General features: G+C 46.1%; 1 protein-coding gene across 3 annotated transcripts; it reads left to right on the top strand.

Annotated features, from left to right (window-relative positions):
• Positions 1–22,225, top strand: LOC117896119 (cation-independent mannose-6-phosphate receptor). 3 transcript variants are annotated; one of them, XM_034804172.1, is made up of 17 exons: positions 1–258; positions 327–416; positions 682–898; positions 958–1,121; positions 1,173–1,456; positions 1,516–1,663; positions 1,727–1,848; positions 1,911–2,023; positions 8,809–9,272; positions 9,463–9,576; positions 15,391–15,537; positions 15,711–15,890; positions 15,961–16,087; positions 18,209–18,276; positions 21,027–21,318; positions 21,398–21,528; positions 21,598–22,225. In XM_034804172.1, exons 1-17 carry the CDS (start codon positions 211–213, stop codon positions 21,676–21,678), a joined length of 2,790 nt encoding a protein of 929 aa, XP_034660063.1. In that variant the 5' UTR covers positions 1–210; the 3' UTR covers positions 21,679–22,225. The 3 variants fall into 3 exon arrangements, with proteins under 3 accessions (XP_034660063.1, XP_034660064.1, XP_034660065.1); XM_034804173.1 differs by having other exon boundaries at positions 25–246; positions 324–416; XM_034804174.1 differs by having other exon boundaries at positions 28–258; positions 21,027–21,195.
• Positions 22,226–22,712: the final 487 nt, after the last annotated feature.

Here is a 22,712-nt window from a genome sequence, read left to right as displayed (position 1 = left end):
CTCGCTCGCTCGCGGGCGGCTCTCTGTCAAAATAAACAGTTAACAACGTATGTAGTGATAAGGCCAGGCTAGGCCGATCAAATTGCTTTGTGTGCAAAAGTGTTAATCTTTCAGGGCATTACTAATAGATCCAAGTGCAGAAACGACCTGTCGTAGAGCTCCTCAAACCTTTTCTCATTTCTTGAATTTCGTATAGGGCAGTTGACGAGAATGGCATGTGACGCGGCTCAGGATGCGCCAAAGAGGGTGCTTCAAATTGTGAGTGATATTTACATGATTAATAATTTCTGACTAATCTGTAGTATATTTTTTGCAATCTCTTACAGTTACATCTACGTTGCGGCTTTCCATCTATAGTTGTGGTTTCACTTCTCATACTTCTCATAAGCGGTGGTGTTTCCGCAGCCAATCAGCTGGTATGTTTGGGCAGGAGGGAATTGCCTATTTGTTTGCCCTAGTTTGTGGCGCCTCAAACAGCTGTGAATGCGCACTTGTTGCCCCCTTTTTGTAGCCAAGAAAGAAGAAGACATGGAGCGAGTGCATAGCGTTATCTCTCTGTTCCAGTCTTTGTTTCTTGGCCAATTAGGAATCAATCAAGTCGCAATAGAAGCGATAACAGCTCAAACTGTTGCTGGCACTGTTAAGACTCTCTGTTAACTAACATTTGCGCATTTCTTACAGAACTTTACCACCACAGAGTGCAAGCTCAAGGAACCCATTTATGACAATACATTCGACTTTAGTGCCCTCCACTCGGACCTCGCGCATGTGGTGAAGAGTGCGGGCAATGGGGATGACAAATTCGAGTTCAATGTGTGCGGAAATCTCACCAAGACGTGCAATGGCGAGAGCAATGTGGCGGCCTGTCTCAAGAAGCAGGACAAGGAGTATGTGTTGGGTAAGCGGTTGCAATGAGTAATCGTAAAGGAATCCAAATTAAATCCAATCTTCCCCCAGGACGCCAACACGAGCTTCATTACTTGAGAGGCAAAATGTACTTCAAGTATTTAAGCGGCGACAAGTGCGAAAATGGAACCGCAGATAATCCCAACTATCAGCTTCATGTCATCCTCAGCTGCGATTACACCTTGGATGCCAATCCACTGCATATTACACCATATGTAAGGAGACTATGTTATTTTGAGTCATTAATTTACCTCTTTCCCTCGCAGGCCAACGATGCTTGTTCCTACTACATAACCTACGAGACGCCGCTGGCTTGCCTGCCCATTCCGGATGCAGTGCAATCGAACAGCTGCAGCGTCAGGGACACCAATACGGATGGAACATTCGATCTGATGCCCTTGAGCGACACCAACTACAGGACCAGCAATCGGCAGGGCGCTTTCTATCTGATTAATGTGTGCAAGCCCGTGCTTTATGGCGAGAATAGCATGTGTCCGCCCGGCAGCAGCATCTGCCTCTACTCGCCCCAGGCCACAACTAACGCGGAACGGTGGGTGCTCTTGCTTATAAATGAATGATTGGATGGCTAAACCAATGCACTTTTTGTAGATTCATCAATTTTGGCACTGTGCAGTCGCATCCAGTTGTGGAGAACGGACAACTGCTGCTGCGGCACGACTCGCCAACGCCCTGTGCTCGGAATTCCAGCGTCAATTACACGAGTGTCATTTACTTTAGCTGTGACAAGGAAGTAATGGTGCGTGGCCGCCTCTCTATTAGCAACGTCTTCGTGGAAACTAACTACTTGTTTGCCTTACAGAATGCACATCCAGAGTTTGCGGGCCTCGGAGCAGATGAGTGCACGTACCAGTTCAATTTTGTGACGCCTCTAGCCTGCAATGATCTCAAACCCTGCACGGCAGTTACCTCCACAAATGAGCTGTGAGTGTGCCGCACGATAATCATAACTTTCAACCTAATGCACAACTCTCCCACTGCAACAGATTGGATCTCAGTTCGCTTAGCAGCCAGCCAGCGCATCACCTGTCCAAAGATGGTCGCAACTACACGGTAGCCGTGTGCGCCAATGCTGGTAATCCCTGCCAGGAGAATGGCGGTAAGTCGACCTTAAATATTAATTACTGTGTAAAGGTTCAACCGAAAATGGCTTCCGCCGAAAAGAATAGTTTTTAAAATGTTTTCCAGAGTTTAATTTAGGATAAACTGGATCTAAAGCGCTTACAACTCTTTCGGATTAATGACTTTTTATAGCCCTCTCGCTCGAGTAGCCTTGGGCAGCAATAATCGTCTTGGCAACCTATCCCCTGTGCTGTGCAAAAAAAAAAGGACAGGCATGAGATGGGCAGCGGTGGTCAAGTGTTGACCATTTCATCCGTTTTGCATTAGTGCGCTCATGCGTGGTTGTGTATGTGTGAGGGGGTCCTTAAAGCACACACATGCAAACGTATAGTTATATGTTGTATAAGGGAGCTGGGGGAGCACGGACGAATGGCGATGATGATATTTAGGTTTGCGTTGTGGTCCGTCATATATTTACATAATTTACGGTCTTGCGTGCGCGTGTGCTTCACCTACCCATTCCGATTATGAGTCCCAATGGAATTTTAATTTCCATTACGTATTTTTCAATAACGAGTTCATTTTTTAAGTGAATGTTTTAAAGTGCAGTCTGTTAGCCCTTAAAGTAGCCAATCTTTTGATCAAATATGAATATTTTCTTGGTCTTCATGTCAATCCTTTTTCCAATTATTTGTGCGAGTTGCACTGCGTTAAGGGCGGCCCCCACATATCACAATCTCCACTATTTGTTCCCCTATTTTATTGTCCTTTGTATAACCTGCAGCCACATGAGGGCCATACGTTGCCGTCGTATTGCAAATAACAACTTTTCGTGATGTGCCATGGCCTGTTGGCATGGCAAACTTGTGCCTGGTGTCCATGCAACGCAGCACGTCACGCAGCGTCTGTGTGTCGACCTGCATTCATAGTTGACTGCAGAGGCATATCCTTTTTGGTTCGCTGGCTCTCTGTGCCGCGCTCAACGCAACTCGCGAGTTAGTGGCACGCAGAGATACCAGTTGCCCCACTGCTGGGACCTTCGTCTAAACAAATAAATAAGTGTGCGCTCCCCTTTGCCAAAACTGATGTCCAGGATGCCATGGCTGAATACATGAAATTTTCATTTGTTAGGAAAATAGCAGACACACACACACACGAATGTGGGGCTCGGTACATGGCAGGACTTTTGTAAATACACACACAGAGGGAGAGAGAAATACGTGGATATGCGTTGCAAGTTCGCTGGTTGGCGCCCAGCTGACACGGGCAGACAGCATATTGCTGCCTCCTGCTGACTCCTGCTCCACTCCACTAAAATCTCCTGGTTTACATAGTTGAATTCAATATTTGAAGGCATTTGGCAGTGGCCCTGGCCTCGCTCTCTGCCTGCAACTGAATTATGGCCACGCCCGCGCCCTACCTAATCCTGCCACATAGAATCCACGCCTCCAACTGCTGTTAATTGCTTATGCAGCATGCGTTGCACTGTCATTTTGTGTAATTTTCCTACATTCTACATTTCTATTTATTTATGGCGCGGAACCCCCGAGCAAATTGTATTTTTGAGTGGACCTGCGGTTGCTATATGTTCACTCTGGGGTTTCATATGCCTATGTGTGCGTTTGTGTGCTGCTCTTGCAACACGTAACCCGATGCTACCGACATCACGTTGACATGACACATTTGCAGCAGCTCCAGCCTCCCCTGTCAATATCAATTTTACGCTTTTCCATCTGTCTATATGTCTAAGTAAATTTGCAATTATTTTGCATCACATCTAGGACTCTGTGGTAGTTGCATTCCCCCTGCAAATAACGACCCAAACGATCATTCATTATGTGTGTCTGTAAATGAAAGGTTGTCTAAAATTGTAAAATATATTTCCTAAAAAGAAAACTTAAAAGCGATCATCGTTCTTATAGCGAGTTCTACGTTTTGAGCGTCGATTTGTGGATGCTGCCAATTGTTGGGTGTTCGCCAGGTTAAAAAAACGTAGAAACTCGCCCTGGTCCTCCACAGCTTCGGCGGCTTTGGTGGTCATATGTTCCTTTTGATCTTTTTTAGTTTTTCCTTTCTTTTTCTCCTCCGATTGGTGGGCAGCTTCGGTGGTCTTCTTGGTACTTCTTTTTGGTTTTTTGACTTTTTCAGGAGGCGTTTCGATAGCTTTTTTAACCCTCGACACGACTTCTTCTAGTTCGTCCGGCCGCATGTACATTGAGAGCCGTCTTTTTAAAGCCTTCTTGGCTGTTCCGAATCCGATCGAGTCTTGTATCGCGATAGATTTGTTTTCCTTGTCCAGTTTGGTCGTCTGGCTGCTCCATAGAGGAAGAGCTTTTTGTGGAGCCAAGGATTTCGGAATTTCTTTCTGGATTTTTGAATTTGGATTGCTGTTACCATTACCGGGTGCGAACGCCGTGCGCCAGACGTTCTCCACGGAGGAGGCAGTGTCTGGCTTTGTTAAATCTGTGGAATGCAGTCGCTATCGTTATAAAATTCAATAGGAACAGAAGCTGCACTTACTCGGTTTTTTTTTGGTCAAATGTGGTGGCTGCGCTGTGGATGGAACATTCTGCTGCTTGTCCTGCAAAATTTTTCCATGTTTCGGCCGCATCGTCAAACTTTTTTCTTTTTTTTAAACTGCTTGCAGAACAATATTTCGGGGAATTATCCGTGCTCAAGTTATATTTTAGTAAATAGAAATCAGTTTATATAGCGCATTTTTCTTCATCTGTCATCTACATCAACAACACTACTCACGCCAACACGCTCCTTTAGCTCGCCACCCTCCCCTAGAAACACACACTGCAGAGTCGCGGCAGCGGCAGAGGCAGGGGCAGAGGCAGCGGCAGAGGCAGCGGCAGTGACGTGTCAGGGGCCAGGCCATAAACAGCGCGAAGCAGAGTGTGAATGCTGCGGGACGGGGTGGGTTTGGCCACTGGCTATAATAATGATCCAATCGGATCCCAATTTGGTGATCTGATAGATATGGTCATTCCCTACGGAATGGCGTTTTTAGTTTTCTGTTATCTTTAAAATTGTAGATTTGGGAGGTTTTCGCCTTTTTGCGGGGGCGGAAGGGGGCGGGGCTCATTTTTGAAATACACTGGTTTCAGTGAGAGCATACAGCAGTCTGGTGCCAAAATTTGGTGGCTCTAGCTCTTATAGTCTCTGAGAACTAGCCGACAAACAAGACGGACAGACGGACAGACAGACATAGACTCGGCTATTGATGCTGATCAAGAATATATATACTTTATGGGGTCGGAAACGTTTCCTTCTGTGCGTTACATACAACAGTTATCCGCACAAATACAATATACCCTATTTACTCTTCGAGTACCGGGTATAAAAAAAATTTTGGTACGAAAGTGGAGAGCAGTTGCCGCAGTAGCAGACGGATGGAAAATGAAAAGCTAAGTACTCAGATCCAAAGAAAAGGGCTGCTAGAAAAATCAGGGATGATATTCGTATGGAATCGATAAGAAATGTTGTCACACTGGTCACACTCTGCTGCTAGCCGTCAGAAATATGTATATCACTCGCTATCGATACGCTCATTGCAACATTGTAACTACAAAATGCGTGAGGTTGCTCGCAAAAGCTATCGAATAAGAAAATACTTATTTTTTTCCTACCCTTCACAATTATGTGTTTAAGAATATTCATAACAAGGAAATGCAGCCATTCTCTACGTGTGTTTCTTTTTGCAAATATCTGATCTCTCTATTTTTCTGATGGTTTTGACCTCATCGACAAAGGGGCTCAAGCAAAACGCAATTGAAGACACGACCAGGGCCGTAATAGGGAATATTTGGGCCCAAGCACTCGTTATCCTCAAAGTTTTCGTGCCCGGGGAGCCCTATACGCCCTAATTGGCACGGCCCTGGACACAGCAGCTGCATCGCATTGTCTCGCTCTGTCACACACATGAGAATTCATACGGTAAATGTGTTCGTAGCTTTGCGCTGTGATTTTTGGATTCGCTTTTCTTGGACGCGAAGGAGCGAGTAAAGAAGAGAGTGATAGATATGCTTGAGCGAGAAATACGGAAGAAAAGGAAAGCAGTAAAATAGGCGTGAGGTACGCGTTTTTTTTTGCGTTCTGTACTGTTTCAGTTCTGATTTGCTATGATAAATAAATAAATAACTGATTACAGCTAAGGGAGAAGTTTGCAATGATCTGCGATGATTTACGTGGAAATTTCTCAAGGTCGGAAAATTATTTTTGTCTGCAACGCAGCCTAATAATGTACAAAATGTGTATGCATACGCCTCCAATCTTTTGTCTCCTGAGGGCTGACCACCCTTGCTTAAATGATTTTCTAGATGCTAATCAAAGCTAGAAAGCCCTTGAGCAGCAGTTTATCAAATTTTCACAACGAAAACCATCTCAAGAAGCAACCTTTTGTTGCTTTTCTAAATATGCAACGCTTCAATGTTTATAATTTTCAATTTGCTGTTTTTATGTTCTCTTTTTGTTGTGTGTATTTTACTCCTTTTTATGTGCTGCCCTCGGTTTCCTTTCGTTATTTGTGTTACTGCTGCTGCTGCTGTTGCTGCTGTCGGGGCAGATTCAATTTGGAGCAACACCATATTCTGACCAGGACCAGAACCCTCTTCGGTTGCTGCTGCTAGTCCCGCCTCGCCTCCGCACCCGTGCCCGAACCGTAACTAACACTTGCCGGCAGCTGTTTGGCCAGGATGCGCCATCCAAGTGGCATCAGGCAGCTACTAAATCGTTTTATATTTGTTTTTCTCGCTTTTCTCTACAGCTTTCTTTTTTGTTGTTGCTGTTGTTGCCGACGGCTGCCTGGTTGCCGGCTGCTGGTCAATGTTTTTAGGGATTCCTGGGACCTTTCTCGACGGTTGTTTTCCTATTGAAATTCAATTTGCTTGAGTTTTCTTAGCCATTTTGGCAATGGTCTCTGCCTTGGCTCCAGCCCCATGCCCTGCGGCTCGCATATGCGCCATGAAATATATTTTGCGGCAAAACATTGCCACTCCGCCCTATCAATGCCACAAAGTCAACTCCTTGAAGGGTTATACGCTTATACAATACAATAAAATATATATTTAACCCTTTCATGCAAGTCCTCCGAAGGGCCTCGTTTATATTTAACCTTTCATGCAATGTCAGGAATTTAAACAATGTTTTTGTTTCTTGGCCACAGTGAGAGCTGTGGCAGCCCGAGGCGAATCGCCCCCAAAGTCTTATTCGAACGGATATTGCATTGGGATTGAATTAATGTCAGTGTGTGGGTGTCGGGTCGGTGTCGGTGTGTGTCGGTTGTGTGTGATCAGGTCAATCTCGTTGAATAATCCTGACAAGGAAATGATTTTCACCTAAGGTATACACTGTTCAAGGAGTGTACACTGAGAAAAAGTGGTACAAGTTCTGGTATATACTTCGATAGCAGTGAAAAGGCAGTGCGGAAAGACAGAAATGAGAATAATATATTATTTAGGATTTATTCTTCTAGAGGGAAAGAGCAATGCATTCCCTTTCCCTCATTTGTACATCTTCGACTCGAAAATTCTGCAGATAACATTCCAAGACTAATTTCTAGTTAGCATTTCTCTCAGTGCTGAAACCATATACATATAAATCTTCAGAGGACGTCTTCTGTTTCTGCTTGTGGTCGGCCAAATTCAATTGCAAGCTTCCGCAGGACACTCACAGAACGGGTCCGGCTGCTGCCATAGATGTTTACACTGGGACGTAGACATGGACATACACCGACAAACAGTGCAGAACATACATACACTCTGGTACATACATATATTGTCACGCAGTTCAGTTGCCCACAATGTCATTTATCAATTTAGTTGACAGTCGATTTCTTTTTCGATTTAGAAAAGAGCCACCTCAATTGGTCTTTTTCTTCTCTTTTTCACATTTTGATTTTGATTTTCTTGTTGTTGGTCATGGCTTTTGATCCCAGAGTCATGTGGGGATGGAGCCAATTCCTCCCAATGTCTGCAATAAACTATAAAAATGTTCCACATTGCAAATGGACATGAAGTTGAGGTGGGTAGGGGAGATACACATATATACCAGGAGAAGGATGAATGAAATTACCATACTCTAGTCAAATCACAATCACAATGCTGTCTGCTCGAGGGCTCTCAATCAAAATCTGGCAAAATGTGAGTGACGTTGCTCAAAATTGTTCGGGTTTGTAAGTGAAATGGAAGATTGAAAAGGGGAAAGGGAAAAGGGAAAAGCATCAGCCCCAGTGTGTACTCTCGTACGAGTGGCGGGATGACGACTGTTTATTCCATAAAATTGAGTTGTCGAATGGTTTCCGTTTTCTTTTATTGTTTAGCTCCATTGAAATAACTTTAAGCCATGTTACCAGCAATTAAATCGGGCGAGTAGAATGCTCCTTTTGTGAACGGTCTTTAAAAGCTTCGGCTTTGGCGTCTTCCCTTACCGATGGAAAGAAAAAACAGTCTCCCAAGCGGACAAACAACGAGAACAATTAATTTCGCCTTTGATGGATACTGATGGACCATGGCAGGCTGCTGCTGCTCTTGCTGCTTCCTTGTGCTTGCCTCTTGCAACGGGAGTGGCGTGTCCTGTCCTAAGCCTGGTTGTAACGTGCAGAAGAAGGCAATTCTGTCCACAATTCCACTGAATGCTTAGCAGAGGCTTTTCGGCCCGCCAGACCGGGCTAGGATTCGCGCGCTGGTCTCTGTTTGCCTTTGCCTGTGCCTTTGGTCGTTGTTTCCCTTTTTTTTTGTGTTTCCTTTGATTTTTTGACGCTTTGTGTCTACGGCCGAACACTCAATTGATGCGTGCACACTTCTTGTCCACTTGCAGGCGCCTGCTATGAACAGAATGCGGAGACCATCAGCCTGGGAAACGCCAATTCGCATCTGCGCTTCAATCAGAGCGGCTCGCTCTATTTGCTCTACGAGAATGGCGCCAAATGTCCCACCGGATCGGGCACTACGTCTCTCTGGTCGACTAAAATCGAATTTGTCTGTGCGAACAATGCCACAAAGGACAATGCCACCGCCGGCACAGCCGAAGGCAGGAGCAATGCTTTGCAAATAATTGAGGACTCCAACTGCCAGCTGTTGATCCAATATCAGACACCGTACGCTTGCCAGGAGCAGATTAAGTGCAAGACCACCATCTATGTGGACCACACAACGGATGGCGTTGGCAGCAGCGGGGACGAGCTGATCGACTTGACGCCGTTGATTAGCGCCAGCGACAACTACGAGGCACGGGTGGAGCTGCCGGCCAGCATGCAGCATCTGGTGCCCAAAACAACAAAGGTGAGTACCAGAGGTTACCTGGGGAAATCATGTCCTGAACAGTGCACTGTACTGGCAGTGTAATTTGCTGGCTTTTGTCTTTGCCAAGCATTTACGAGTAGTCGTACCCATTCTATTCCATTCCATTCCATTCAAAACACTTCAATTCTCTATCTCTAACTCTTTCTCTTCTGCGTTCTTCTCTCTTCAGTTCTTTTTGAATGTGTGCCGTCCATTAGTGCCGAAATACCAATTAGGCTGTGCTGGCGGTTCTGGTGCCTGCATGGCCAAAGTGGCGGCCTCCGGCGCACCCGAGGAGGAGCATGTAAGTACCACAAAAGGCTAACACAAAGCGACGATGTTGGCCGTGAAAGAACGAATAAGGGAAAGAGCGCAAGAAAGAAAGAAAGCCGCTTATGTGCTGAAAACTCTTTGCCCAGTCATGCAGCTACCATATGTTCGTATCCCGTGTATACCCTGGGGATCGGTCGTAAGTAGCATCACCTTTGGATCGAAAATGGAGTCAGAGCGTCGTAAACGCCGCAATGTGATGACGTTGGTCGTTTGGTCAAATGCTTTGCAAAATTGTGGCGCCATCCATGCATCAAATATTCGGCAATCTAATTGCTAAGCTTTGGTCCTCCCCCCAGACCCATCCAAAATTAAGCCGAAAACCTCTGCTCCGCAATTTCCCCAGTGGAGTGACCACTGGATTTGCTTGCTTCATTAAGAGGCACAGGGACTCGGATTCGGACTCGGACTCCGTAGTGTCTGCCGTTGACAGCGGCCAAAAGTTGTTTAATGCCAAAAATCCCAGTCTTGGCTCTCGGCTCTCATCTGCCGACTCGCATCGCTGGCCACATGGTCAGTGTTTCAACTGTCCAACTGTCGGGCCGACTTGGGTGATGGCTGCATAGGGGAGTGGGAGGAGTGGGAAGAGTGGGTGCTCCTGTGCTTAAATACTTAAGCCCACAAAAGTATGCTATGAAATTTGCTTGAAATGAGATTTCTTCCGAGGCCACAAAATGGTCAGCAATGGTTGTTATCCCTAATTCCCAGGCCCTGCCCTGAATCTTAGCAAATGAATGAGATAATTGCTGGGGATTTGCAGGTGGGGGTTGCTCAATAATTCATACAGACACGTTAAGCCCTCTGACACACCCATGTCAGACATACACTCATACATGTATTCATCCATGTATTCATATGTACATACTGAATATAATGTTGAAAAGAAAACCCACTGCCACCTAACCCCCCGAGGTGATGTCTGGTTTTGGCTGGCTTTTGATGCGAAAGTTGGAATGAATTATAATGTTCCATCCTCTCTCCGCTTTCTCCGCATTCCCCACATGCCTCATGCCACTCCAATGGCCACAATAATTGCATGCGACAATGGATGCATGCCACTAGGTGGAGGCAATCTTTCTAGCTCACTTGCCATATGCCGGTGCTGGCCCGACCTCGCTTACCATACACCATTCTATACGCCGCCTTCACGTAGCACCACACAGGCACAACCACACACAGGCAGACACACACACACAGCTCACACCTTCCGGTCTGAACTTTTATCACAAGCTGCACAAATTTCCCGGGAGCAAAAACATTGTTCAAGTTGCTAAAAAATAAGCACGTACGCGTTGCAAATGGCAATGCGCACTCGAGTTGGGAGGAAAATACACTGGAAGATAATTTTTTAGAGAATTATAGATTAGCTAAAGAAGCTAAAAGTCAGAGGAAACTCATTGCATTCTATGGAAATACTCGCAGATAGATTCTGTCTTTCAGTCAGCTATACAAAATTCCATTTTTACCCACTTAAAGCGTTAATTTTGCAGAATATATTCCTTTAAGTAATTCCTTTTGTAAGTCAGAATTTCTCCCAGTGCTCCTAGATAATGTTGAGAGCTAAGTGGGTCTGTGGTTGGGGTCTGGGGCACGGCAGCACGCGAGTGAAATATTTCAGCATAACGTAAGGTCAGTGCAACGTAACATCGGGCTACGTAACGAGACGGAACGGAAGGATATGGCAAAATGCGGCTGTAAAGGCGGGATGTAGGAGAAAATAGGAAAAAATGTCTGTAAAAACAGCTTTTAGCGGCCACCATTGCCATCCATCCATGTGTGTATTTATGCGAATGTCTATGGGTGTGTGGTGGGCTGGGGTGAAGGTTCACCGGCGACGTGCTCTGTAAAGCATTTCCGTTAGATCAGGGGATGTCTGCATGGTGGATGAGTGGATGGGTGGGTGGTGCCCCCGGGGCGGTGCTGATGCGATGGATGGTTCCTCTGTGGTGCCATGGGGATATGGGGGGGCCAGGCTTTAAGTGCCATCGGCTTTGTTTGCATGCCGCTGGCCTAGAAATATACTCGTAACGCAGTCATGGTAAATATATTTTTATAAAATTTCTATTGCTTTATTTTTTTTGTATTTTTCGTAGCCCCCTCGCTCTCCCTCTCCCGCGCTCCTGTTGACATTTTGCGCCACGTTTTGCATTTTGAAAATGCTCCGTTTTGCGAGCATTTCGTGTACGGAAACGGAAATGTGCTGCTAGCTGCTGACGCGCACTTGAACAGACCCCAGAAACCCCCACACAACCCCTCCAGCTGATTGCTTGGCATCCCTCTGACTCGCTCTCGCTCTCTCTCTGCTGGCTGCCTGCCACGCCCACTCATTGACAGTTGTCGAACGTTGTCGCCTCCATTGGCATCCATTCCTCCTGGCGCTGCACTCGCCCCAACCCTGTCGCCGACAAACCATCCTCTGCGCTGCCTTTATCGCATGCACATATTTTAATGTGCTGCCATTGCATATCCCCAGGGCTTTGGCTGCTACAGTGGTAACCCCAGTAAAAGGAAAATGCTGCGGCAAGACAGAGATAAAGCCGCTTAATGTCAAAGAGCATAGCTAAAGTATCTTGTGTAAAGTATCGAGGAATTGGGACTTGAAATCAGCTAAAATACTTATTGGAAGCTTTAGAGAATGGGTCGGAAATAGCAAGGCGAACTGTCACCCAGTTTTATTGAGTTAGAACCCGATTCTCAGTAAATTCTGATTCTATTTCTTCTACAGCTAAAAGCAGTTTCAATTCGAATTGTAGCTCTAATCTTACTGATCTTCAGTCTTATTTTAAAATAGTTCCTCTAAGATTACAAAACTATTCAACTACTTGACTTCAAGTAGCTTAAAATCCCTTTTGGCATTCCCCTTAAATTGGCTTCCCACTGTAGACATTTGTCGTCTTACGCGCGCTTGACTTGGAGGATGCTCCCGGATTCGTGTTTGGCCCGACACGTTTGATTTTTTTGCCTTGAATGTGTTCGCCTTGGATTACCAGTCGCATCGCATCGCATCGAATCGAGGAGTGGAGTGGAGTCTATTCATTGGCATTCAGCGACTCCATTGTCAACTTGGTTGCAGCATTTGACTTGTGCCAGTGCAAATTTGGCAACGGCCATGTGACTGGCATGGCAATACCGACTCATCCCCTGCTCAGGGTCCAATGGCTGCACACATTTGCATTTTGCACTTCCGACAATAACCAGAAAATCATCAAATTGGTTGCCATTCGGGTTGGTCCGGGCTCCTGGGTCCTGGGTCGGTCTTCACCCCCATCAAATGGCATTAATAATGAAATTGATCAAATTGTTGGGCAAACAACTGAATTCCTTGGGAAATGAACGTGCGCTGCCATTGTGATGCTCCATAATGCTGGGCCATGGTTCCGGCTTCTGCCATTGTGCCTCTTATTATCCAGCCCAGTGCTTGTCCTGCGGCCTGTCCTGTCCTGTCCTCCCTTCCATGTCATTGTTGTGCCGTGCCGTGCTCCTTCCCCCTACCATTCCTATCATTGTTGTAGCTCCAAGAGGTATTCCATCTGGAATCTCAGCCCTCAAACGCTGAAGCTGCACAAATCTTTATTGCTTTTGAACTTAAGCAGCTCCTTGTCCAGCTCCCCTCTTACAAATTCGATGAGGATGGAGTTTATTTCACTCTGATAGAGCTGCTAGCAAGCTGGACTTTATTTCACTCAAACAATGGACATTGAAGAGGCCAAAAGGATTCCTCAGTGCACAGGTAGTGGGCCACATTTTTCCCTACCAATTAGAGGGATCTCTCTTCCTCTCTACGTCCAAGGTTCTTAAATAAATTTCGTGTACTGAAATCCTTTTGGAGATTTCCACACAGTTTTCTTAATCTTTTTCCCATTTCTTTCCTTAAACTTTCGTTGTTGCTGAGCCAAATCCCCACCCAACACACACAGATGAGATTTTCCAACAATCAAGTCAAGATTTTCTTCTTGTTTTCCTTGGCCTTTCCGTGTTTTCTATCTCTCTCTCTCTCTGTGTGTGCTCTTTTTGTCCAACTCATTTATTTGTATCTGCAAACAATTAAGTTACTTTCGGTTTGGCCTGTGCCCCCAGTCGTCGCTTGTATTTACTTTTTCCACTGTTTTTTCCCAGAGCGAGAGCCAGAGCAAAGTTTTGCGAAACTTAAAAAAATAATCACAAATACCCGGGCGGATGCAGACACACACACGCACACTCGTATAAGTGTATGAGTGTATGAGTGTACACTTATATACGTATAGAATGGCAGTAGGAAGTTAGTTGCTTGTTCAAATGCGATAAGAAAGTTTTTCAATAAATTTTGCACAGCAAGTTACTGGGCGAAAAACTTACGGCAAGCCAGCCTCAGCCTCCCTCTGCCTCACTCTGCCTGTCGTTGGGTGTTGTTCTAAGTCGGTAAGCTGGCGTCCAGGACAAAAGTCCTCTCAGTGTCTTGACCAGCCCCCTCAAACCCGAACCCAAACCCAATGCTAATGAGGATTGCCTGCTGAAGGTCAGTCATGGTGTGTCCTTGTGTCCTTGCATGTTTGCTGATGGCGCATTAGTTTGGATTTTGATTTTCCAATGGATTTACTCCAACACAAGGGTAAGGGTTGGGGTTGGGGTGTGCTGCTGCTCGAAAAAGGAAAGATTTGCAGTGAAACGGTTAGCAATAAATAATAGAGCAAACTGCTAAAACATTGCCTGTGCTGCATACAAAATGAGTTCGGAACTGGGGCTCGGACCCTCCTTCATGCAGCTTCCCCTTCGCTTGCTAATACGTTTAAGATGAGACGACAACATGTGCAACGCTTGCCGCCATCGACCCTGTTGACCCAAGCATAAATCTTCAGCCACTCGAACGCCAATGCACTTGCCATGGCTCTGGCTCTGGCTCCGGCTCTGTGCCTGGCTTCCTGCTCCCCGGATTCCGGCTGGTACTCCCCAGTTCCAGTTGGAACTGCTGCCCCTCTGGTTGCCACTCTGCGTCTGCTTTTTGCGCATTAAACTCACGTCGCTGGCCGGCTAGTTGGATGGCTGACAGCGTTTAAACTGCCTGATTGCCAATAGTGGCAGTTAGTGTGCTCCTCATTGCTGCAACAGCAACAGCTAGCTGTCCAGGCGACAAACTACTCCCAAGAAAAAGTGACGCGACAAGTTGCTGAATGACTTTGAATATTGATCAAATGGAATGGGAGAGACTGGTTCACTTAATCATTACACAAAAGGATGAAAGGGGAACAATCTTTCGCGTGAAAGGTAAATCGCAGAAATATCAATCAGCTGAGATTATATTTTCAATTTGCGGTATAAAAATTTGAATAATTCAAAGTACAAAAGTGTTCACTGAGTACTCTGCCCAATTATAGTTGATTGCTGTTCAGTTTTCTTCCATTTTGTCGCCTGGCTTTGCCATTGAACTATCCATTAAATTGTCGTTTAATGCTGGCACTTGGGTGTGCTGTACCCGGTGTGCTGTCCGGCCTTGTCCCTTGTATACCAACCAATCCAATGGCTGGGAGCCAGTTATCATCGCAACGACGTGCAGGTCCGGCCTTTCCGTTCCTTTACTTTCCTTTTCCTTCCCTTCCACTCCAAGTGATGTTCTGCTGGTTGGCCTGGACAACGCTGACACAACGATAACAACGTGGAGAAGCGCACAAGTATGAGAACGTGTGCTGGGCTCAGACAGGGGATTTCAAAGTTATTTGCCGCAATCTCAGACACAAAGTTAAACATTTCATTCGGCCACAGCTTACTTTAAACCGCACTCACTCTTTCTCCTTCCCTCTCTCTTATGTTGCAGAGTCTTGGATTCCCTTTGGTCTCGCTGTCGCGTGTGAATCGAACCTCCGCCGAGCTGCTGTACGTGAAAGGAGACCCCTGTCCCACGGACAAGAAGGCAGAGCTGTCCACACGCATCCTGTTCAACTGCAATATGCGTGCGGGTCGTGTAAGTAGTACTGCAAAGGGACCATTTGGCATCGACATTTGATCTGCCTGCCCACCAGTTGTGGCATGTCCGCTGGCGTCTGCCGTCTGCTCTTCAGAAAATTGCTTTTATTTACCACCACTTGCCATCGTTCACCTTTCCTTCTCCTTCTCCTTCTCCTCTTTGCCATTTAGGGTCAACCCGTGCTACGTTCGATTGAGGACTGTGCCTATGACTTTGAATGGGAGACGAATGTCTTTTGCCCGCCGCACGAGTGCACTGTCAGTGCAGAGACCTGCGACCTCGTGCACGACGAGCTGGGTCAGCGATTCAACTTCAAGAGTGCACCATTCACCAAGGACGGCAAGATCGAGGTGAGTGCATGAATATAAGAAGTCGTCTCAAGTGCCTGTTCCATAATCCAATGTCTACTCCATCCTGCAGGTGGACTACAACAACACCAAGTTGTCGCTGGATCTGTGTGGACAGCATCGCAAGGCCATGACGGACTATTCCCAGGCGCTGGTCAACATTTTCTTCACACACGATGCCCCTAATTGTGGCAAGGAAGGTGAGACCGAGTCCGGTGCAGCTTTGAATGGAGTGGGGTCAGCGTATAATTCGATTTACATATCCTGGCACTTTGTTCTTGCTCAAGAGAACCCGAGAGCTGGAGAGAACGTTGTCGCTTGTCGCTTCCGTTTCCGCTTCCGCTTCCCGTTCCCTTTCCGCTGGCGCAACACGCGCATTGCCGCCATTTTGTTTGCCTTTCTTTATCTGCTTTTTTCGTGGGTCTTCGTACATGCACCGCTCCGTGGAATGGGTGTGGTGTGGTGTGGGGGAAATCGCATTAGAATTGGCGCACAGCCCAATGCACTTTCTTCGCGCTTATCCCCCTTCGCTGCTCACCGGCTCTCACTCCCATTTCTAGCATTTTATCGCGTCATTTTTGTCGCTAGCATTTTTTTATTGCCTCCACCACCAGCACCATGTTGGAGCCGGATCGGCGGGTTTTTTGCAACTGCGACGCTTTTTTTTCGGGGCTGCTTCTCTTCTGGTTGTTTGCCTTTTAACTAAGATTCTTTTTGTCTGTCTGTCTGCGGTGCAAATAAAAAGGAAGCAGCATGTTGGAAATTATACAAATACAAAAAAAAAAGGAAGCAGGCGACACATACAAGTGTCGAAGGTTTAGATACCCTTGCAGAATCATGCTTCCCATGGTACAGGAATCTGATTTGGCTATGCATATAAAACATGTAAAAGAAAAGATTTAATGAGACCAATTTTGATTGACTTTTGAGGCGTTTTTCGGGATGTTTAATAGAATTTATCCTTATGTTTTGTATACCATTCCGATTAGCTCATATTCAGGTACAGAACTGCATCCACAGCTGGTAAATCCTTTTTTCGCAAACTCCCAATCTTCCGCACTGCCAAAATTTGTTTAAAATCAAAGTACCCCCAAACAAAGGGTAACAAAAGTTGAAAATGGTGACGAAAAAAAGGCGAAAAAACTGTGTAGGAGATAATGCGGTAAAATAATCTTGCTGCACTTGAGAATATCTCTGTTTCGTTTTTTCGGTTGTCTCCAGGGGTTTTTCCGGTTTTTACTGATTTTTTTTTTGCCATATTTTTGTGTGTGTGATGATGTGATACAACTGCATGAATATTTAATGCATGCAGAGTGGGGGCACAGAAACAGACCGGCAGACAGACAAACAAAACGTGGGTGAGTGGTTCTGTGCTGGGGACTGCTTACCCCTGGAGCCTGCCTTGTGTATGAAGCACAATGATTTTTATTCGACCCATTGCATGGCACTTAAAACTTTGCCATTAAAACGCAAAACTTTTTGTTTTGACAAATAAAACTGACGACGATTTAATTATGACACATTCTCCGGCACTGTCTCTGCTCCTGCCTCCTCCAGGGGCATAAAATGAAATTATTTTAAAACTCTCTTGGCCACAAAAATTGTGTGTGTGGGTGTGTGTGTGTTTTGTTGGCCATTCCATTGTTTGAGCACAATGCGCAATCTGCAAGCGATCAGACAATTTTAATGTGCCGCACAGTGACAGGCGTTAGCAGATACCAGAAATGTTTCGGAAACAGTTGGAACATTCAGTCGGAGGATTGGGTGCCTGTGGAGGAGTGTGCCAGCTTACAGACAATGCCCAAAATCCCATCGAGTTGTTGGCGTGCAGATTTGGTGTGGCTTTGCGACTCTGGGTCCACAGCTACAACACACATTTCATGCTGAGCATTTGACCGACAAGAGTGGCAGCCTGACCTGACCCTCTGGGAGGAGGGTGGTGTGTAGAGGCCAAAGCACAACCCGGAACGTAACCGGACCGTAGAGCTTTTGTTTCTGTGTCTGTGGTGATAATTATTTTTGGCTTTTATGCGATAACTTTGCGGTGCCCAGACAGAGCCCACCCGCCCCAAAAGCCACTTTTGAGCCTCTCCTATCATTTGAAATTTTTGATAAGGATACACAGCGTTGATGTTTGGTGGTCCGGTGGATGGCAGGGCTATATCCTACTGTCTGGCCCAATTAAAACAGAATGAGCCGGAGCTTGGATTTCGTCTGTATTTTATTAGGGTTAAGATTGTTGTGAATGTGGGTTCATTTGTGCTAATTAAACTGATTTTTTGGCAACCGACTAATGCACATTTCTGTTTTCCCACTTTCAGGCACGATGAATGTCCAGATTCGCTTGGTATGCAGCAACGAGACGCAGAGTACCAGCACCATTTCCAGTGTAAGTAGGAGCTCAACTGCTCATCCGGTAAAGCAACAAACATAACATCTCAGCGGCTTATCCGCGCCTTCCGCAAAGGATTACAGCACAAAGTGCGGCATACTTTGCCGAGCCCTGCCAAATGCGCATCAAAGAAAACGCGGGCGGTGCCCTAAACAACAATGGAAACAGATCCCGTACACTTTGCATATATCTACGTAGATATATATATTCTCTGTGCTTTTTTTTGTTGTGCTGTGCTGTGTCTTGGTGCTCCTTTTCTCAAAGTCTTGCCACAAGGCAAGGGCCTGGGCTTCAAAGTGAAAATGTAAGAAATATGTGTGCGGAAAAGGGCAACCAGGGACCAACTGAGGGAGGGAGGGAGGTAGGAGGTTCTGGGTGGAAAGCAAAACGTGGCAGGTGTCCTTTGTTATGCTTACCACTTGGCAATCGGCTTTGCCGTGCTTCTACTGTGGCTCCAGGCTTGTACTGCGGCTCCAGGGTCCTGCAGCTGCTCCTGCAGTCCCTTATTTTGCCCCCCGTTCCAGCGGGAGTCCGTGCCGCTTTGTGCTTTGCGGCCTCGATGTCATTTCCTTTTTTGTTTCTGCGGTTTGCTTTGCATGTCTTTCCTCTTGTCTATTGCTTTCGCATAGCTCTTACCCTCGTTGCCTTGGGTGGGGCTTTTGTTTCTTTGGCTCGCCGGTTTGCAGGCGTTTTGGGTGTTGGGTGTTGCTGCCGCCTAAGCCTTTGTTTCCATAACAATCGCAGCAGTCTGAAATGCAGATGGCCAACAGATCAGGCAGACTTTGCTTCGCCTTGGCGTTGCTCTCAATTTATTGGCCAGGCGGCTGTTGCTGCTGCTGTGACCTGCTGGCCTCCTGCTGATCTTTGGGCGTGCTATTAGCAAATGATTCTGATGCCAGGAGTTTAAATTTAATTACAAACCAAGCAGCAGCCTCTTCTCCTGCACAGGCATACATACATATATGCCGTACTTGTAATATAATTAAGTTGTATTCGCCTGCAGCACTTTGACTAATGACCATGGCTATGACTCTGACTTTGCTGTGGTCCTGCTGCTGCTGCTGTTGTTGCCAGGAAGGACCTTTAGCATCATTAGCATGCTCTTGTGTGTGTGTGCATATGCACATTGCTGTGGGTGCAAGAGTGCTCTGAAAGTTCTCTCTTTAAGCTAATTAATATTTGTTTGTGTTGCTTATACGACAATTAACCGCAGGTACCATGAGCCCATGGCCCACTGCCAGGCACAATGCATCGCAATTAGTGGGGCAAAGGGCCCCAGCGCGTTGCATTATAGCCAGTTTCCCGAAAAATGTTTCGCAATTAGTGCTTGAGGTTGCCACGGACTACCCTTACCAACCTGTACACCCATTCAGCCCATATCATCTAACCACATTGTATCCCATTACCCCCAAAAATTGCCTGAGGAATCAGTGCTGATTGAAAACATTTGCCAGAATGCCAGACTACAGAGACTACTCGAGTACCAGACTACCAGAGTGCCAGTGTGCCAGAGTGTTTTGTAGGTCGATTGTTTTATATTTCGTTCAGAGAGCTACACACTGCCTCCCATCGATTGGGTGCCACATTCGTCTCTCTCTCTGTGCCTGCTGTTTGGTTTCGATTTTGCATTTGTGGCACCCAGGCAATTGACCCAAATTTAAACCAAGCTGCAAGCTGTTTGCCACCTCTGACAAACATTTCCAAATCGAATTGCCAACGGGCCGAGGGTGTCTGCTTCCAAATGCGAATGTCTGTCAATGAGGGGGGGCCTGCACATCCACAGCCATATCCACAGGCGCATCCACTGTGTCTGTTGCTGCTGCTGCTTGAATCTGTGCTAATTCTGTTTGAATATTATTTGTTGCTTACTGGAAGCTGGCTAATTGATCGGACTAAATCAACAGGTTAAGCAGAACATGCTGAAACTTCTGGCCAGCATTCAAAGAAGGAAGTGGGGGAAAAAGTCTAAACTAAAACTCAAACATCACCCCAAAGCAACACGCCCAACACGTTTTAATCCTTGAACTGTAGAGCGGAAAATAACACTCTCTAGGATATGTACGAGTATATTCCATGAACGACAACTTTTGGCCAGCAACAACAACGGAAAAATGGCGACGCCGCTGTAGGAAAATTAGCGATTCAATGAAATGGGATTTTAAATGGCTGCAAACTTTTTAATGCGTCGTCGTTTGCAGGGAGCTCCTATGCTCCACTGCCTCACCATCCGCTCGCTCCATCCACTGGCTGGCTGTTTCTCCTCTTGGACATGTTCGTGTCTGGCGCGGCGCCTCGCCGTGACGGGAAAGTTTCCCCCAGTTGGTGGCTGGCTGCCTGGCTGCCTGGCTGGCTGTCTGGCGAGCGGGCGCTGTTTGGCTCGCTGTAGTTTTTGCCACTTGCAGTTGCCAGTTGCAGCTGCAGTTTCGGGCCGCAAAACTTTTTAAATTATGCGCACATTTGCCGTTTCATTCTGCCCGGTGGAGCGCTGGTCGCGTCGGAAATGGTCTTTGGGTGAAAGTGTTACAACAGGACGAGGGGACGAGGGGACGGCGGGAAGAGCTTTGGGTGGCCGGAAACAAGTTGCGAGCAGTTGTTGCGCCACAAATTTGCACCAAGGTGGCTGGGGCGTCCACTCGTATTTTACTTGGGAATTTATGCCCTCCTCCATATCAATTTATTTATTTATTTTCTTTTGCACTTAATGAAGAAAGTTTCTAATTACAAGAATCCGTTCGCCTTTCTTGCAGGACCAGCAATGCAATTTGCTTTATGTACAGCGCACGCCGAGCATCTGCCAGTTCCTGGCCCTCAGTGTGCCCCAGCAGGATGCCGGAGGTGGCAGCAGCAGCAGTGGCGGTGGCAGCTCCAGCAGTAGTTCTACCACCACCAGCACCACGACACAGGCATCGCCAGCGGGTAAGCCAACCAAGGCAGCAGCTATCACGCCAGCAGCCACGTCAGCCACGTCGTCGACAACGACAACAACAGCTGGCCCCGAGCCGGCGGCTGCGCCCATCGGGCCATCGGCCTCCGTGGGCAGTAAGTGCAACAGAACTGCTGGCCAACAGATCTCCGCCTGGCATCCGTCACTTGTAACGCTTATGTTTCCATTTTACAGCCATCCTGGCGGCCATTCTGTCGGTGACATTCTGTGTGACGTGCCTGGGACTGTTCGCCTTTTCGCCGGCGCGAAGGCATCGCGTGCGTCGCCTCTTCCGGCGCAGCAACTCCGCCGTCAGATACTCCAGAGTAAGTGAATGGCCCTGGCTGTGGCAACAGCACTCACAGAGCTAATGGTCCCGCCCCCCTCGCCTGCAGGTACAGTCGAACGAGGAGGCCAATCTACTGCTGGAGCCCAATGGCGAGTTCACCGAAAGCGATGATGACATGCTGCTCTAGGTGGCATCCATGGCAACACGTCTTCGCCATTAAATGTGGTATAGGGTGGCAGACACAAGGAAGGAGTACTTGGAGACGTGCAGCAGCAGCCCAAAGTGCAGAAAATTGAACACCAAAGACATAACTGAAACTGGAACTGATTGTGAGCTAATAACAAAAACAGAAAACTGAAAGTGTAGTAAACAAATGTAGGGATTAAACATAAATAAGATTGAACAGGTGTGAAGATGTGTAGAGAAGAGAACTGCTAAAGGATGTTGATATATAAAATTGTACAATACGCATAGGCTACAACGACAACAAACAAAACCCAAACCCAATTTATGGACCTATATATATATAAATTATATATTTTATATACACTTCATATAAACAAGAAGAAGAATCCCTCCCCTTTCCAAACCCCTAGCTATAGTTAACCCCAAAGAATTGCATGGGACAATTGCTTATGAATTTGAATAGTATTTTACGCTGGAAGTTTTGCTTTTATGCGGTCATTTACGTGTACTTAAACCACATCGTATTTAAACCCTTTTTGTAACGTTGAAGGAATTCATTCCTGTTTTTTGTTTTGTGTTTATTTTTGTTTTTAAGATTAAGGTCGATAATATATTAATATTTGCGCAATTATAATTGAATGTGTATACAAATATATTGCAAATTTAATAATATATAAAAGAAAGATGGTGTTTTTTGTGGATTTAGACTGCAGATTTTCTCTCGGTAAGTAGAGCTCTATAGCGGATTGATTTTTGTATTCCAGGTAAAGGTTTATATACCATCGAAACATTCATTTTTTAGGCAGATAAAATCTGACTTCAATGGAGACTTCGGCTAAAAACAGACTCACTTCGAATACTCCCAAAAACTCGATCAACAATTGTTTAATTTTTAAAATATATTTTATTTACGTTGTATGTGTGTGTGTTTGTTTGTTTGCAAGTGTTTTTCATATACAATCAGATTTAGATTCATACACAATAATGCATACAGAATGTGTTGTGATGTGATGCATGTAGATGAGAGTCTGCACA

Source organism: Drosophila subobscura, chromosome O (genome assembly GCF_008121235.1).
Source record: "Drosophila subobscura isolate 14011-0131.10 chromosome O, UCBerk_Dsub_1.0, whole genome shotgun sequence".
Lineage (NCBI taxonomy): Eukaryota > Metazoa > Arthropoda > Insecta > Diptera > Drosophilidae > Drosophila > Drosophila subobscura.
The sequence above is the reverse complement of the archived record's forward strand: the minus strand, read 5'-3'. Positions and strand labels throughout refer to the sequence as shown.